The sequence below is a fragment of the Penicillium mononematosum genome (assembly GCF_028829835.1).
Source record: "Penicillium mononematosum strain IBT 11891 chromosome Unknown utg000005l:1.0-9366267.0:1.0-9372171.0, whole genome shotgun sequence".
In the NCBI taxonomy this organism is placed as follows: domain Eukaryota; kingdom Fungi; phylum Ascomycota; class Eurotiomycetes; order Eurotiales; family Aspergillaceae; genus Penicillium; species Penicillium mononematosum.
In genome coordinates this window covers 357209-371535 of record NW_026643275.1, presented here as the reverse complement: position 1 = coordinate 371535, position 14327 = coordinate 357209, and the positions used below count along the sequence as shown (strand labels likewise).

The following is a 14327-nucleotide window of genomic DNA, read 5'->3' as shown; positions in this document are numbered from 1 at the left end:
AGACAAACGTATTCGAGGTCCCACAGGAGTCCAACTCCAACAGATGTTCTCCCTGTGCTACCGGTATTGGCTGCCTTGGTACCTGTGGTATTCAAACCGGCTAAGGGATCATGATCTCACGAATGTCGAACGCGTTGAGACGATATATTGTTGACATCATCCCATCCTACATGGATGCCTTGTTATCGTGGCAGACTGAGCGCTTTGTTTGTCAATGCAGGCCTCTATAAAAAAGGCCCTGCTCTGCTAGTTTGAATACCAAGAGTTTCTTCCTCCATCTCCTTGGTAGCATGTAGCCTCAAGATATATTATATTCAACTACTTCGCCTATGACTAGAGGGCTGACCTCTACACTTTACGGAAGCCGGGAGCCGCGCTAGGCAAGCGTGCGCCCGTATTGTGTATTCATCATTAACGTTGCTTCTCCCCATCCTCCAGCTGCCAATACTCGCAATAACCTGCCCGAAATTGCTTCAGCACACAAGGTACTAGGTACCCTTCATCCAACCCCTAAACCAAACTGCAGCCCACAATTTAACACGGCAAGCGTTCCCTGAAGGTATCAACTACTATACTTCCACCCTTGCCGCACTGTCCAATCGGGCAAGCTGTTATATATTGAATTCTTACACAACGTGGGAGAGGAATAAGAGTTGGGCCAGAAAAGATGTATAGCGTCGTCTAGGAGTTGACACCCTCGCTCTTGGTTTCGGTCATAGGATACAGTTCCAGGCGCTGCATCCGAGTGCCAGTCCCCTTTCGAACTACGAGGCGTATATTCCTTCACTAAACTGCGAATATAGGCAGGGGAAGGGAAATCCTTTTTCTTTTTTCTTTTTTTTTTTTCGGTATAAATTTTTATAGTGATATGGTGATATTGCTCGACAGGATCCATCTGAACTGCTCTGCGCACAATCCTCAAAGCACTCTGTCTCCCTCCCTATCTCTTCTTTCACACTTCTCTCTTCTTTATATTTCTCACTTCACATCTCACTGCACCTTTCCCACCCCTTTCCTTCAACCAACTCTTCTTGACCGTCACCCACCTTGCCTATCCCACAATCACATCCTCTCGGTACGCGCTGCATGAATTTAAACGCGAATTAGCTCCAATGTATTGCTAACTGCCATACAGATATGTCTTCTCAGGATCAGGAATTGCATCGCGATGCGGTCAACAATGACCCCAAGGCCACGACAGGTGGACCTAATCCTACCTCGGAATCTTCCCAACGAGCTCGCTCTCAACGAGAGGCGCTAGTAGCGCTCAACGACGTGATCAAAAATCTGATTCTGGAGCGAAACAAAATCGAAAACGAGATAATGCGCCAGCGTGCGATGCTCGCCGATCAGATGGCACGCCTCTCTACTAATGAAGAAAATATCCAAAGCCTTCAGGAGGCGTGGGAAAACATGGCAACTGGTTTCGGACTCCCGTCTAAGAAATAGACGACTAGCCTGTTAGTACGTCTTTCGTTTTATTCGTTTGGATATTAACAACTCGTTGCTAACTGATACCTATAGAGTCCCCCCGTCAAACTCAGCTCCACAACGAGGGTGCACGTAAGATATGCCCAACTAGTGCCAAAGCGCGTATAGTTAGGTATAGTTAGAGTGTAGCAATCCGATTTCTTGGATTCTCTTCTTCATATTTCTCTCACTTCCACATCTCATGCACTTCTCTTCTAATCATTTTCCCTTCCCTCTCACCTTCTTTCAACAAACTCTACTTCCTCTCATCCACCTAACCTATCATATCTACCAAGTCTTATTCAACCCCATAATCGCATCCCCTCGGTACGCTACGCGAGAATCTAGATGGGAATTGGTTCTAACACATGGCTAACTGCAGTACAGAAATGTCTTCCCCGGGATTTCCTCGCGACCCGGTCGATGACGATCCTAAGGCCTCCATAGGTGGACCCAAGACTACCGCGGACTCTTCCCAACGAGCCAAATCGCAACGAGACGCGCTCGTGTCGCTCAACAACGTGGTTAGAAAGCTAATCCTGGAGCGAAACGGCATCGAAAATGAGATAGTTCGCCAGCGTGCGGTGCTCGCTGACCAGGTTGCACGTCTCTCCGCCACCGACGAGAATATCGAGAGCCTCCAGAAAGTATGGGAAGATATGGCAGCCGGCTTCGGATTGCAGTCCAAGAAATAAGCGACTAGCCTGTCAGTGCACATTTCCTTATGCTTCATTTTGGATATCAAGAACTCGTTTCTGACAGGTAACCATAGAGTCCACTTCGAACTCAGTCTCCAAAACATGGTCCGCCAAAGCTATGTTCAACTATCGCCAAAGCACGTAGTAGTGAGAGTCCAGCAATTCGAGCTTTTTCTGGCTTCTCTTCCTTTCCTCTGTAGTCCGTACACTCCGTAGCCAGGAGGCTGCTATTCGACGGACCTATCCGAGCTTGTTCGACTACTATGAGACAACAGGCTATGATGATCCTTTGTCATTGGATTGTGCGGGATAACAGCATAGGCAATCTCATATTCTACTCTCATCCAGTCCAATCTGTCAGCTTCGGATCAATGTCGTATTCGTCCAAGGCATCACCCTCTAACCCAGTCACCGACCAGCCGAAAACCGCGGCTATCGTAGCACACCTAGATCTGTAACACTTACGACAAGCTGAAGCATGACGAGACGGCCTAATATCTCTCGAGGCCGTTAGTGCATAAAAGGCTGGTTCTTTGCTGTAGGCCGTTGAATTAATAGTCACATTGGTACTAGATCCATACTCAGGCCCACAAATCAAAATTTTGATCCTTTCATTCGCACGGCGTCCGATACTCTGAAATGAGTAATTATGTCTTCATGCTTCAGAAATTAAGAAAGTTTGGTCTCTCTGCTTAGAGTATTGGTTTGACATCGCGTCCAATTATGCCCTCTCCATTCCCCCCATCAGATCTCTCAGTATTCACATTCGATTCACGCTGATGAACACCAATATGGGAAATATGTGTGCCCTCCCCATTTCCATCAGCCGGTATCGGAAATATCGGTAGTCAACCCACGCATCTTCGCAATGATAGGCTTCCAGTCCTTGCCGTAAACACTCTCAAATAGTGCTGCTTCATATGCTTCCTCTTCCTCGGGTGTCTGTTGTTGTTTCTCCATGCTAGGTAATCAGCTTGTTCGTTCATTTATAGCAAACGGAAGGAATTTCATAAAATGTCCATCTTAAATTTGCATGGCGTACACGAAGAAGAAGTTGCATGTCCAGTCGCTCGTCGTCCGTCAAATTCATTGCATTCTCAACTTCCCGCATGAGAGGCTCTTGAAAGGAATCATACCATGCACATGAAATTGTGGCCAATTCAAAAAATCTAGGATAGACACCAGAATATGCCCAGTCGAGAAAGCAAATAGATCCGTCTTCTGCAAGAATGATGTTCCTCGGGCAGATGTCACCATGACACAAACAAGAGGGTGCGGCATCAAGTCGATGTTCGAATTTAAATGCTGTAGGCGACTATTCATATACACGTTCATGTCTTCAACAGATTTGAAGGTCGTTCTGGCGCCGTAATCCCCCCATATGTAACCGACTGGTGCAGTACCGGTAACCGGGCCAGGAATCTGACTTTTGATTTGTCCCAGGTACGTAATAATATTTGCTATTCGGGGCAAAATGTCCTCCTTCGCCTCTAAGTCAACATCTTGCAGGTTTTGCCCTGGTATATACTCCATGAAAAGGTACCCATGAGGATCCCGTTTCTTTGATTCCAAATAGCGGTAGACTTTTGGAATGCGAACGATATTGCGGTCCACTGTGTTATAGGCAAACTCCTGCATAGCTGCTTCAGAGGCGCCGACACCTAATCCAAACTTGGCCGCAATGTGGTGATCAAGCTGTCAAGCTTGATCACCACCCACCGGACCCCCGATATGACCCCCCTCCTTATTTGCCTTATGGCAAAGTTCGATGAGCCATTCTTCGCTAGCTGTTGCAATCTCCCAAGACATAGTACAGAAAAATGGGGTCTTTTATAGAGTCTTAAAGTAGTTCCGAGTTTCCAAGGTACCTAGGTCGGGTAAATAATAGACTTAGTCATCCATGGATGAAAAGGTGTAATCAATCAGGCCGTTACTCCGTACCTACAGAGTACATACCTAGCCCTCCAGCGCTCCAGGGCTAGAGGTACCGAGGTACACCTGACTAATTACCTAAGAGGACCTGGAAAATTAACTGCTAGTCCAAACTTAGGAAGATCATCGCGACGATCAGAACGTCCGATTGTCCAGCGGTCCAGCGGTATTTCTATTTTGGCCTAGTCTCCGGTGCACTAGCACTATAGTGCAGTTAGCTTCTCCTCTTTTCTTGTCCTCTCTTTTCCCCGAATCAGCAGTCAGACATTATCAATACATTATATTACTCTCTGTTCTGTAGCTTCCTCTCCAATAATTATGTATATCGAGCATAGAATCAACCTCTAGTCCCAGTAACTCTAGTTATACGCCACAATAACCTGCCGGCTGACCATAATATCAGCTTCACCGGGCCGTTGACCATTGTCAAGGATCTCCTTCTGGCTGTCTCCATCGCTCACACTTCCCCGTCGGTTGTGGTCAATCACCGAGGTAGTGGTCGTATGGTTGGTGCCCTTCACGATTTCGGGGAGCTCGTAGTTCCGCGAGACATTTGCCCTGCCACTGCGGTTGGAAGTGCCGTATCCGGGCGACCGGTTGTAATTCTTGTAGTCTGAGGTCTTGCGATCGCGGAGGATGCGGAATAGCGGGCGGAGGGTTGCCACATTACCAACGATCATGCCGATGCTATTTTCTGCGAATCCCCAGATGACCACGTCCGCGACCCCGAAGAGATAGTCAACTTGGTTTGTCAGAGCGACAGTGTACTTGAGTCGCACGCATGCTGATAGTGATGCCCTGCAAGAACCGAAAGTCAGCTATATGGGAACGTAAATACGAGAGGAGAATGCAAAACCACGCACAAGACACCGAGGCCCATCAGGCCAATAATCGAGATTTTGGTGTTGCGGTTGATCTGTACGTTCCAAAGCAATGGAATCGGCCTATCAGTGCGGTCAGCGATTTTGTCTTTGATACAAAATAGATGGGTCTTCAGTCCGTACAGGAAAGCCGTCACCCAGTCGGTAAGGATGTTGACAGCTGTGCATGCGTAGTACACATCGGCAAGCACGTAACTGGGCTGGCAATGGCCTCCATTCTTAAGTGCTTCTTCGTCCCAGGCGGCTCTGCAGCGGGGTCAGCATCTGGCTTTTTGCGGAGATAGAAGATAGTCCTTGGGGGAAAACTTACTCCACGGGAATACAATTGATCAGAATAAATATCAAAGCAATGATGTTCATAAGCACGAACATAGCGATGACCACATATTGTGCATAGAGGTACACCTTGCGCCCCTGTGCCACTCGAATCAGCATCCAACTGATGCTGAGTTTGATTGGGATGATGGCAGCGCAGTAGCCGACTTCGAAGATAAGAAAGAACTTGTTGATCGTCAGTGCTATGTCGAACAACGTGACAAAAGTTGCGCTCACCTTCTTTCCTTCCACCGAGTACTTTTCATTGCCAGGCTTTGCAAGTGTTGAATTATGGGCACCAATCCCATTGAAGGCTCCTCCAAGGCATCCTGCGACAAGCACAGCAAATGGTATCTATCGCGTGTTAGTCAAGCCATAAGAAATTTCTTGTGTGGTACGAACAAGTGCTATTGTCATAATCCAATCTTCTATTCCCCATGACTTGCGGGTCAATCTGCAGTAAACCCGCAAGCCGTAGGTAATGAAGGCCACTATCGTCAACATGATAGTGCTGCCCGCTAGGGACGGGGCCGCATCGGCATAGACAACCATGGCGTCAAGGTCGCAATATTAGAGTCAAGTGGTGGCTTATGAAACCTTTGAGGCTCGAATTTCGAAATTTCGGATGGGGTAGCAGGTATATAACAGAAAGGACCCCAGCAATACTGTAGTAATTTAATACCAAGTGGATATAGACTCCGGTCTAACCCTATATGCCAAGGCTGGAATTTGCCGGTACCAGGGCATCGGGTTCCGGCTCTTGTAGAAAGAAGCCTTGGAAGTCTTGGAAAAACTTTGCTGGGCGCTAGCAAAAACCTATTTTGGTGCATGTTTTCGGCACATAGGGATTGTCCCAAGATATAACTGATATAACTGGACCAGACAGAACCACCTTCTTGTATCGATCTAGAATGACGTGCAGAGGTCCCCGTAATATCCGTGAATCAACACTACCCCTATTTCCTTTGCCCCATAAATCGGAAACTATGTTGGCGAGTCATGTCCCTTTGATTTGAGTAGCGCTTGCGTCTATGTAACCACTTAATTTCCGACCACCTAGACCACTATTTAGCCGCTCATCGATTTTCTAGACCAAATACACGTATTTATTTAGTATAATACAACACTGTTTCCCTACGGTGCTGATTACTCGTTCTGCATTCCTGAACATGTCCCATCGATGAGAATTGCAGGGTCTCAACGATCAAAAAAAGATAGAAAGAGCCTCAATTACTTTCCCGTATATTATTTCACTTTCAAGGTCTGCTGGGGAAATTACAATAGGTAAGATCACTTGCCACAGTTTTATGTTCAATAAATAGCTGGACTCCTAGAAGAAAATTAGGACCGACTTCACCTACGCTGATAGGCTCTAGGGCTGTTCACCTGGGCCCTCATCGAAGGGTCTGTGCCAGGACGATGGGCCGGAAGCCTACGACCGTTCAAGCGAAGATGTGGGGAGACTGGTGTTTTGTTGACGATTGACTGGGCAAGGCCTTGGCCTTCCCGGTGAACACATATTCCATGCCAAAGCTCATGGAAAGACCCCAGTAAATTGGGAGGAAAAGATAGCCATCTCTCTTTCGGCATGAGTATATCGTATGTAAATACTGAGCCAATTCTCATCGCTTTCATTGCCCGAAATACCCAAATATCTCCTGATATTCGTGCCAATTGAGTGGGGCAAATTAATTGGAACTAAGATCTTCCCACCTGATGCTTCGGGAAAAGGTAAGCCCACTTGGCACTTAAATCTCTGTTGGCAAAGTGGATAATCCCCTTTTAGGGATCGGACTTGACCTTGGCGCCCGGGGAGGAATTTTTCTTATTATGGAATCTACCATAACTAGTAATTCAGCTATGTTAATCTCCGCCACCCCGCCTTCGGCCGCTATGCACTTTCGCAGTACGAGACGTCTTAGCCTAACAGGATCGCCATTCTCGCTATAGGCTATTATTCGGACCACAGTTGCGAGGCGAAATGGCATTGCTCCGCCACAATGGAATATTTCTGGGGTGCGCTGTGTCACTTATCAGAAGACCCAAGCTCGCAGATTATCAGCAGTAGGGCGGAAGCGCGGAGAAAAGGTCACTTCGTTCGCCATGTGGTGCGGAAAAGGCTTGTGGCTTCGCTTGGCTTGGCTTGGCACGACTGGGCGCAACATGAATTCAACGATCTCCACGGAGTTCTTCCTACGAGATCGGCATATGGCTGAAAATACAGATGCCGAGCGCTTGGGTCTAGGTACACGTTCTGCGAAGCAGGATAAGTCTCATGTCTCGTTATAATCCCTCTTTGGCTATGTAGACATCCCTCTTTGGCAGCAGTTCGACTACCATCCGCCCCAACGACCTTCGCTCCAAGCCTCCAGCTCTCTAGCTCCATAAAGAAAAACCAAGCCCACATGCCTTCTATGTACTTAGCCCTAGCCCGGACCAGACCCAATCCTCATCTCCGCCCGCCCAGCACCGCAAGCTTCCAAACCTCCACAATTAGTATCCATACCAAACCCTATCTGAGTCCATAGTCATGTGCAGTTGATGACCCCATGATTGTGTAGTGTTTAACACCACCCTGATAACCCACTTTAACTCCTTTCTAAATGTATGGTGTTCTTGTCTCAAATCCTATGCAATTTACATTATCCTTCCACATATCCTGAAATCGCTTAATGCGACTTCGACGCCTTGCAAACGCCACCATTGCAATTGGATCATCATTATCAGCAGCGTAGGATCCTCGTAGCCTTCTGAACAGATTACAGGCCAAAGTACGTCGATCGCAAGCCAAGAGTAGCGATCAGCGCTATTGGTATCCAGGCTCTTATCATAGACACAAGCATGGAGACTCCATGGGCAGGATCGTCTGTTTATTTGCTCAATGATGGCGCAACCAAGTTGGTATAATGGTTGTATTCATGCAACAAAATCGATACTGGCGTTTCCATCTTCCATGACATATGTGGATCAAAATTGTCACACACAAGGTTAACCTTACCAACTCCGTATCAGTTGTACTAAAAACGCAAAATGTGGCACAGCCATCGCCCACGGAGAACGTCAGCCATCAATCTCCATCACTTACTATTGCACTGCTCAAGTTCCCTCTCAACCTCGGCCCGCCACCGACAATCACCCTAGCAACAGTTTCACACTACAATGAACTCCAATGAATCTATCACCATCTTTATTCAAATAGGATGAGGTATTCGCCTAGTGGCAGGTTAGAAGGAAGTCGGAGGTGATGGCATGCCCAGGTGAGCGGACTTGGCTGGGAGAGGCAAGCAGGGAGTCTCCTGCCTGACGGCGGAGGTGGATTTTGAGGTGATATAGCCGTGTGCCTTCTATCATATTCAAGGACATAACAGGGGTGCAACACTCATAAGTATCATCACCATCCACCACATCCATGCATACAATCGACTACGGACAAAGTGAAGAAGTGAAGAGCAAATATATAGAGAACCATAGTCGACGATTCCCTTATTTCGAGCATTTCAGTTTTATCTCTATTCATCTATTTTCTACATGTTCCACATGAGCGAACCCATGTTTCACATGTAACATCTATCGGAGCGAATGAACTGCCCAGGTGTCCAGGTTGGTTCGATGTCTAGGCTAAGCATTTTCGTTCGCCGATTTACCGTAAATTAGCATTGTGGTATAATATTTTATATATAAGCTACTATAACCATTTCTATATTGGATGTACTGAGTTTTAGCACTCCGATCATCACGATTCAATGGTAGAATGATGAATGACACCGAGGCTACAATCCGCAAGGATTTTGCAAAACCATCAAAAAATAAGTCTCAAGATCCAATCAGAGAGCTTATGTATATACAGAGTAGCGTTGGGACGAAACGGCCACATGAATATGCACGTACATCCCGCCCCCCCTCCTACGTGCAGATTACCGGCCTATCGTAGAGTGATAGGTGCTGCATCAGATGCATATATCCTGCAACATTACCCGTAAATCTCCCAAGACCAATCAATATTTACTATTTATATTGTAGGTACTTGTGTGAAGATAACCCCTCTTTAAGGCATTAAAAAACCAGGCTGGTCCAGCAAAGCACGTACACCCCTCACTTACCATCGTCTTTCGGATATTTATCTTTAACATCGATTATCGTCATGTTGTTAACGCTGTGGTTGGGCCTTCTTATTGTCTTTGGCCTTTGGATTGTTACTACCGTCCGCGGCCGCAAAAGATATCCGCTGCCTCTTCCTCCCGGTCCTAAACAGAAACCCATAATTGGAAATCTGAAGGACCTTCCCACCCCAGATCAACAAGATTGGATGCACTGGCTGAAACATAAAGAGCTATATGGTAGGAATCAGTTCCTGTGGGACATACCAACTTGGGATGTTGACCATACCCAAATTAGGACCCATTAGCTCACTCACTGTGCTGGGGAGACATGTTATCGTCCTTAACGACGCTAAGTTGGCGGTGCAGCTACTAGAAAAACGTTCCGCTATACACTCAGGGCGTCCAGAAAATATGTTTGTTGACATGTAAGTGGAGGCATTATGAAGATGACACTACAGTGTGTGACTGATATCACCAGGTCGGGTTGGCAATATGTTCTTGGGGCGCTCAGAAACCCAGATCACGTACGAAAGACACGAAAACACTTGTATCAAGAGATCGGTTCAAAGAATTCCGTTTCCCGTTTCAACGATGTTCAGACAACGGAGGTCGGTCGTTTCCTGTTGAGGGTGTTGGATGAGCCAGACAAGCTTAATCAGCACATACGGAAGTGAGTCAATGCCTCTATTCGGAAGCATGGTATGCTCATTTTCAAAGGGCTAATTTGAATCAGAGATGCTGGAGCGATCGTCTTGAAAATTGGTTACGGGTATACCATTGAACCACATGCTCAGGATCCTCTGGTGGATCTGGCCGACAAGGCGATGGAGGACTTTTCATATGCATTGCTTCCAGCAACATGGGCGGTGGAGTTTATTCCGATACGTAAGTAACGAGGCACCCGTGGATCTTGAATGAATGTTATCTAACTCTCTGGCTAGTGAAATATCTCCCGGCCTGGTTCCCTGGGGCGCGATTCGTGAAGATCTCGCAGACCTACAAGTCGAGAGCACAAGCCTTCAGTGACGTTCCGTATGCGTTCACCAAGCAGGAGATAAGCAACGGTCGCTTTGTGCCATCTTTCTTGTCCAATCTCCTTCGAGACAATCCTGTCGACCCTGGAACCGAAGAAGAGGATATCATCAAGTGGTCAGCCGGGTCTTTATACGCCGGGGGTGCAGATACAGTGAGGGAAAAGCCAGACTTGCCCGCATTATATTAGCTAACAAAAGGTAGACTGTCTCGTCGATTGCGAGTTTCTTCCTCGCTATGGCCCTTTTCCCGGAGGCGCAACACAAGGCTCAGCAGGAACTCGATACAGTGCTTGGGAGTAACCGACTACCCCAATTCCGAGATCGAGAAAACCTTCCCTATATGGATGCACTAGTTAAGGAGGTTCTCCGCTGGCACCCAGTTGTACCGATGAGTGTAGCGCACACGTCCACCCAGGATGATACATGCGAGGGGTACTTCATCCCCAAGGGGTCATCTGTTCTTGCAAACATCTGGTGAGTTGCTCTTATCCGTTCCAGGAGACAGCAGTTCCTGATACAGTTTTCAATATCCTAGGGCATTTACGCACGATCCAACCGTCTATCGTGACCCAATGACCTTCAACCCCGAGCGCTTTTTGACTTCCCCCGATGGCAAACTCCCAGAGCGCGATCCTCACATGCTTGTATTCGGGTTTGGCCGTCGAGCCTGCCCTGGGCGTACTCTAGCAGATGCGAACGTCTTCCTCACTGTTGCACAGGCCCTGGCTGTCTTCAGTATCTCGAAACCGGTACAAAACGGCGTTACCCAGGATATCCCACTAAAGTTTCTCCCCGGGGTCATTAGCCATCCGGCTCCATTCAAGGTGTCGGTCCGGCCGCGAAGTGCGGCACACGAACAACTCATCCGAGAACTCGAACAGCATTATCCTTGGGAGAAGAGCGACGCTGAATCCCTCCCGAGTGTGTAGATGATGATCCTTATATACTCGAATGACGGCTGATTACCCTATCTGGTTACGTGGGTGCGAGAAGCTCTCAATGACAATTGCTTAAATTCAGAAATTATATATCGGCCATCTCAGCCATCAGCACCAGCGTCCACCTTGTTACACTGAGGCATTGCTTGCTCCGGCGATTTGGCAGACCTCTCTTTGCCCCTTTGAAGCGAAAGAAAGGAAAAAATGAAAAAAGGAAAAAAAGTTCAAACCCACATCCATGGATCGGTACCTTATTAGATCAATGCCTTGTTGGTACCTGAGATTTCGTCCTTTATATGTCGAACCATATTCAATAAATTGTTGAGATGTCATACGTGGAGCATCTACCTGGGAAGGAAGCAAGAAGCGATGAGAATATCAATGACGGAGAGCACTATCACTGCCATGAAGCCATCCATATAGTTTCATCGAGCGGAATGTTCGGTGCATTTTAGAATTGCATATGATAGATCTTTCCTTTTTATCCAGTGACAAGCAGCTCGAATGTACGGAGGTGCGTAGTCGGTGATCCTCCGGTCAATGTTCGGGAGCCGGAAGTCCGCCGATTCTACTCCGGGAAGGCCATCAAGAAACTGACATCCAGGTTGTGGATTCCCTCATGCCGGACTTTGACTTATGCGATCTTTTCTCCGTGATTGCTCAGAAGTTAAAGGAATATACACTGTGTGTATTTAACAAAACCAAGCATTGGTTTTCCTTGTGAATTGCTTCATCTCTTTATGTTCGTGCTTGTTACTGAGAAACTCTGCTCGTGCGCTGTGATTGGTCCGAATGTCTTTGTTGGCCTGATATTTCAGGCATATTGAGGCCCAATTCCAACCCGGTAGAGTTGGGCAGAATCTCGGCTTGGCCAATTTCCATCCCTCTTGAGACCAATTATCGATTCACTCTACGGTTTTGTCTGGACCAGGTTGAGTTGAGCAAGTAAATCTTGTCACTAAAGACTGTCTCTTCGACTACACATTTCTGGCTCATTGACCCATAGGCTCCCGCAGCCGGTCACCGAAGTGCGACGCCTACCAATCCCTGCCCCCCCCACGTTTGGGCTCGATTAGGCAAGACGTACACATATTTCAAGGTTGCTCCTTCCTTAGCTCTCCGAACATTCAAGTTGACAAAGTTTGAATACGGCTCGTCAATTTCTCTTTCGACTATCATGACTTCACCCACAGTCGTTGACAAGTTATTTGTCTGTCCTGGATGTCAGAGAGGTGGCTTCAAAAGCATTGGTGCCGTCAAGGCTCATTTTGAGTCCAAAGGTCACAAACTTGCTTGCGGTTCATGCGACAGATCTTTTGGGAATGTAACGGCGTTGCTCAAGCACTCCCAGAAGCATGAAAAGCCCTCGGATGGTTCCGATCTCAAGTCTCTCAAGTCGGCAAAACCAACGCCAAAGAGCACGAAGCAAGAAAAGTTCGATCCTTCCGAGTCATTTGTCAAGCCTTCTAAATCAGCCTCTAAGCCTGTGAAATCTGGGAAGTTGCCGGATCTGTCTGAGTCTTTTGTCAAGCCTGCAAAGCCACCAAAGACCACGAAGCATGAAAAGTCACAGGGTCGTTCCGAGCCCCTGTCTGTCAACCCTAACTCTATTACAAAGAAAAAAGGGCCTGAGATGCCCCAGGAATTGTCTGAGTCTTTGTCTGCCAAACCTGTGAAACCCACTCAAAAGAGAACAAAGCTTGAGAACTCCCTGGATCGCTCTGATATCTTGCCCGCCAAGCCTGCGAAACCAGCTCAGAAGCGCACATCAAATCAGACACCAGTACATGCTCCATTGAGGGCAGAGGCTGTGGAGGACGTATGGAACAAGACCTCTGAAGAACCGGCCATCCAAAACGCCAATTACCATGCTGTCCTCGAGCCGCTCGAGCAAAACTTGATCTTTCGCTACTTGTCGGCACGATGTCACTCGGACACGCGTCTGGTTTCACGAGGCTTCACCTTCAGGGCTGGCTTGGCAGATGTCGGCAGACGACCGTCCAAGAAGCCCCCTCCGAAGACAGGACATTTCCGCCAAGTTCCTCGGCCATCCGACGGCTTGCCAAAAAGGAGAGCAATTGTACTTGACTGTGAGATGGTGCAGGTCGAAGGAGGGCGTCGGGAGCTTGCTTTCTTGAGCGCGATTGACTTTTTGACTGGCGAGATTCTCATCGACAATTACGTGCAACCGAAGTCGAAGGTCGTGAATTGGGATTCTCGATTCAGCGGCGTGACCCCTGGTGCTATGAACAAGGCTGTCAGGAAAGGGACGGCGTTGTTTGGCTGGGAAAGAGCGCGCTCGAAATTATGGGAGTTCATGGATAGCGAGACTGTCCTCGTTGGTCATTCTCTCAACAATGATCTTGACGTATTGGGTATCATCCACTGGAACATTGTCGACTCCTCCATCATTACCAGCGAAGCGGTGTTTTATACTGTTCATGCTCGTGAACCACTCAACCGCACATGGAGTCTGAAGACTCTTACCAACGAATTGGTCAATTATGATATCCAAGTCGGGAAACAGGGCCACAGTGCGCTGGAAGATGCACATGCTACACGGGATATTGTGATCTGGTGTTTGAGATATCCCGAACACCTGAAGGTATGGGCGGACAATGCCCGGGATCAAGAGGAGCAGCGCGCGTACGAGAGGGAGTTGAAGAGGACGACAGAAGAGGAGGTGAAGGAGCAAAAGAGAAAACATGATATGGAGATAAAGATCCAGATGTTATCTCGTGGCGTTACTGGTTTGGATGTTCATGACATTGGCCTGTCTGATGACGACCCTGAATATTCTTTTGTCGACCATGATGGTGATGTTGAATACGAACCGATAACTATTGAAGCGGCCGCGGCTTCATTCTTTTGATACTCCCATGTCTATAATTATCTGTTAATTATGGTGTTATATGACAATTCAATTACAATTGTTCAGCTGTGCAATCGTTGAATTATT

At 47.5% G+C, this 14327-nt stretch overlaps 5 protein-coding genes across 5 annotated transcripts; 4 read left to right on the top strand and 1 right to left on the bottom strand.

Annotated features, from left to right (window-relative positions):
- Nucleotides 1-1137: 1137 nt before the first annotated feature.
- N7519_008262 (uncharacterized protein) lies at nt 1138-1449 on the top strand (the record flags this gene model as incomplete). The annotated part of the gene is made up of 1 exon (XM_057295038.1): nt 1138-1449. The coding sequence occupies one exon, from the start codon at nt 1138-1140 to the stop codon at nt 1447-1449; it is 312 nt and encodes a 103-aa protein (XP_057142920.1).
- Nucleotides 1450-1859: 410 nt separating this feature from the next.
- Nucleotides 1860-2165, top strand: N7519_008261 (uncharacterized protein; the record flags this gene model as incomplete). Its single annotated transcript, XM_057295037.1, has 1 exon — nt 1860-2165. The coding sequence occupies one exon, from the start codon at nt 1860-1862 to the stop codon at nt 2163-2165; it is 306 nt and encodes a 101-aa protein (XP_057142919.1).
- A 2294-nt stretch (nt 2166-4459) lies between these two features.
- N7519_008260 (uncharacterized protein) lies at nt 4460-5848 on the bottom strand (the record flags this gene model as incomplete). The annotated part of the gene is made up of 4 exons (XM_057295036.1): nt 4460-4898; nt 4964-5227; nt 5292-5650; nt 5699-5848. 4 exons carry the CDS (start codon nt 5846-5848, stop codon nt 4460-4462), a joined length of 1212 nt encoding a protein of 403 aa, XP_057142918.1.
- A 3589-nt stretch (nt 5849-9437) lies between these two features.
- On the top strand, nt 9438-11359 carry N7519_008259 (cytochrome P450; the record flags this gene model as incomplete). Its single annotated transcript, XM_057295035.1, has 7 exons — nt 9438-9633; nt 9692-9821; nt 9875-10066; nt 10130-10281; nt 10338-10582; nt 10633-10904; nt 10966-11359. 7 exons carry the CDS (start codon nt 9438-9440, stop codon nt 11357-11359), a joined length of 1581 nt encoding a protein of 526 aa, XP_057142917.1.
- Nucleotides 11360-12545: 1186 nt separating this feature from the next.
- N7519_008258 (3'-5' exonuclease) lies at nt 12546-14240 on the top strand (the record flags this gene model as incomplete). Its single annotated transcript, XM_057295034.1, has 1 exon — nt 12546-14240. One exon carries the CDS (start codon nt 12546-12548, stop codon nt 14238-14240), a length of 1695 nt encoding a protein of 564 aa, XP_057142916.1.
- Nucleotides 14241-14327: the final 87 nt, after the last annotated feature.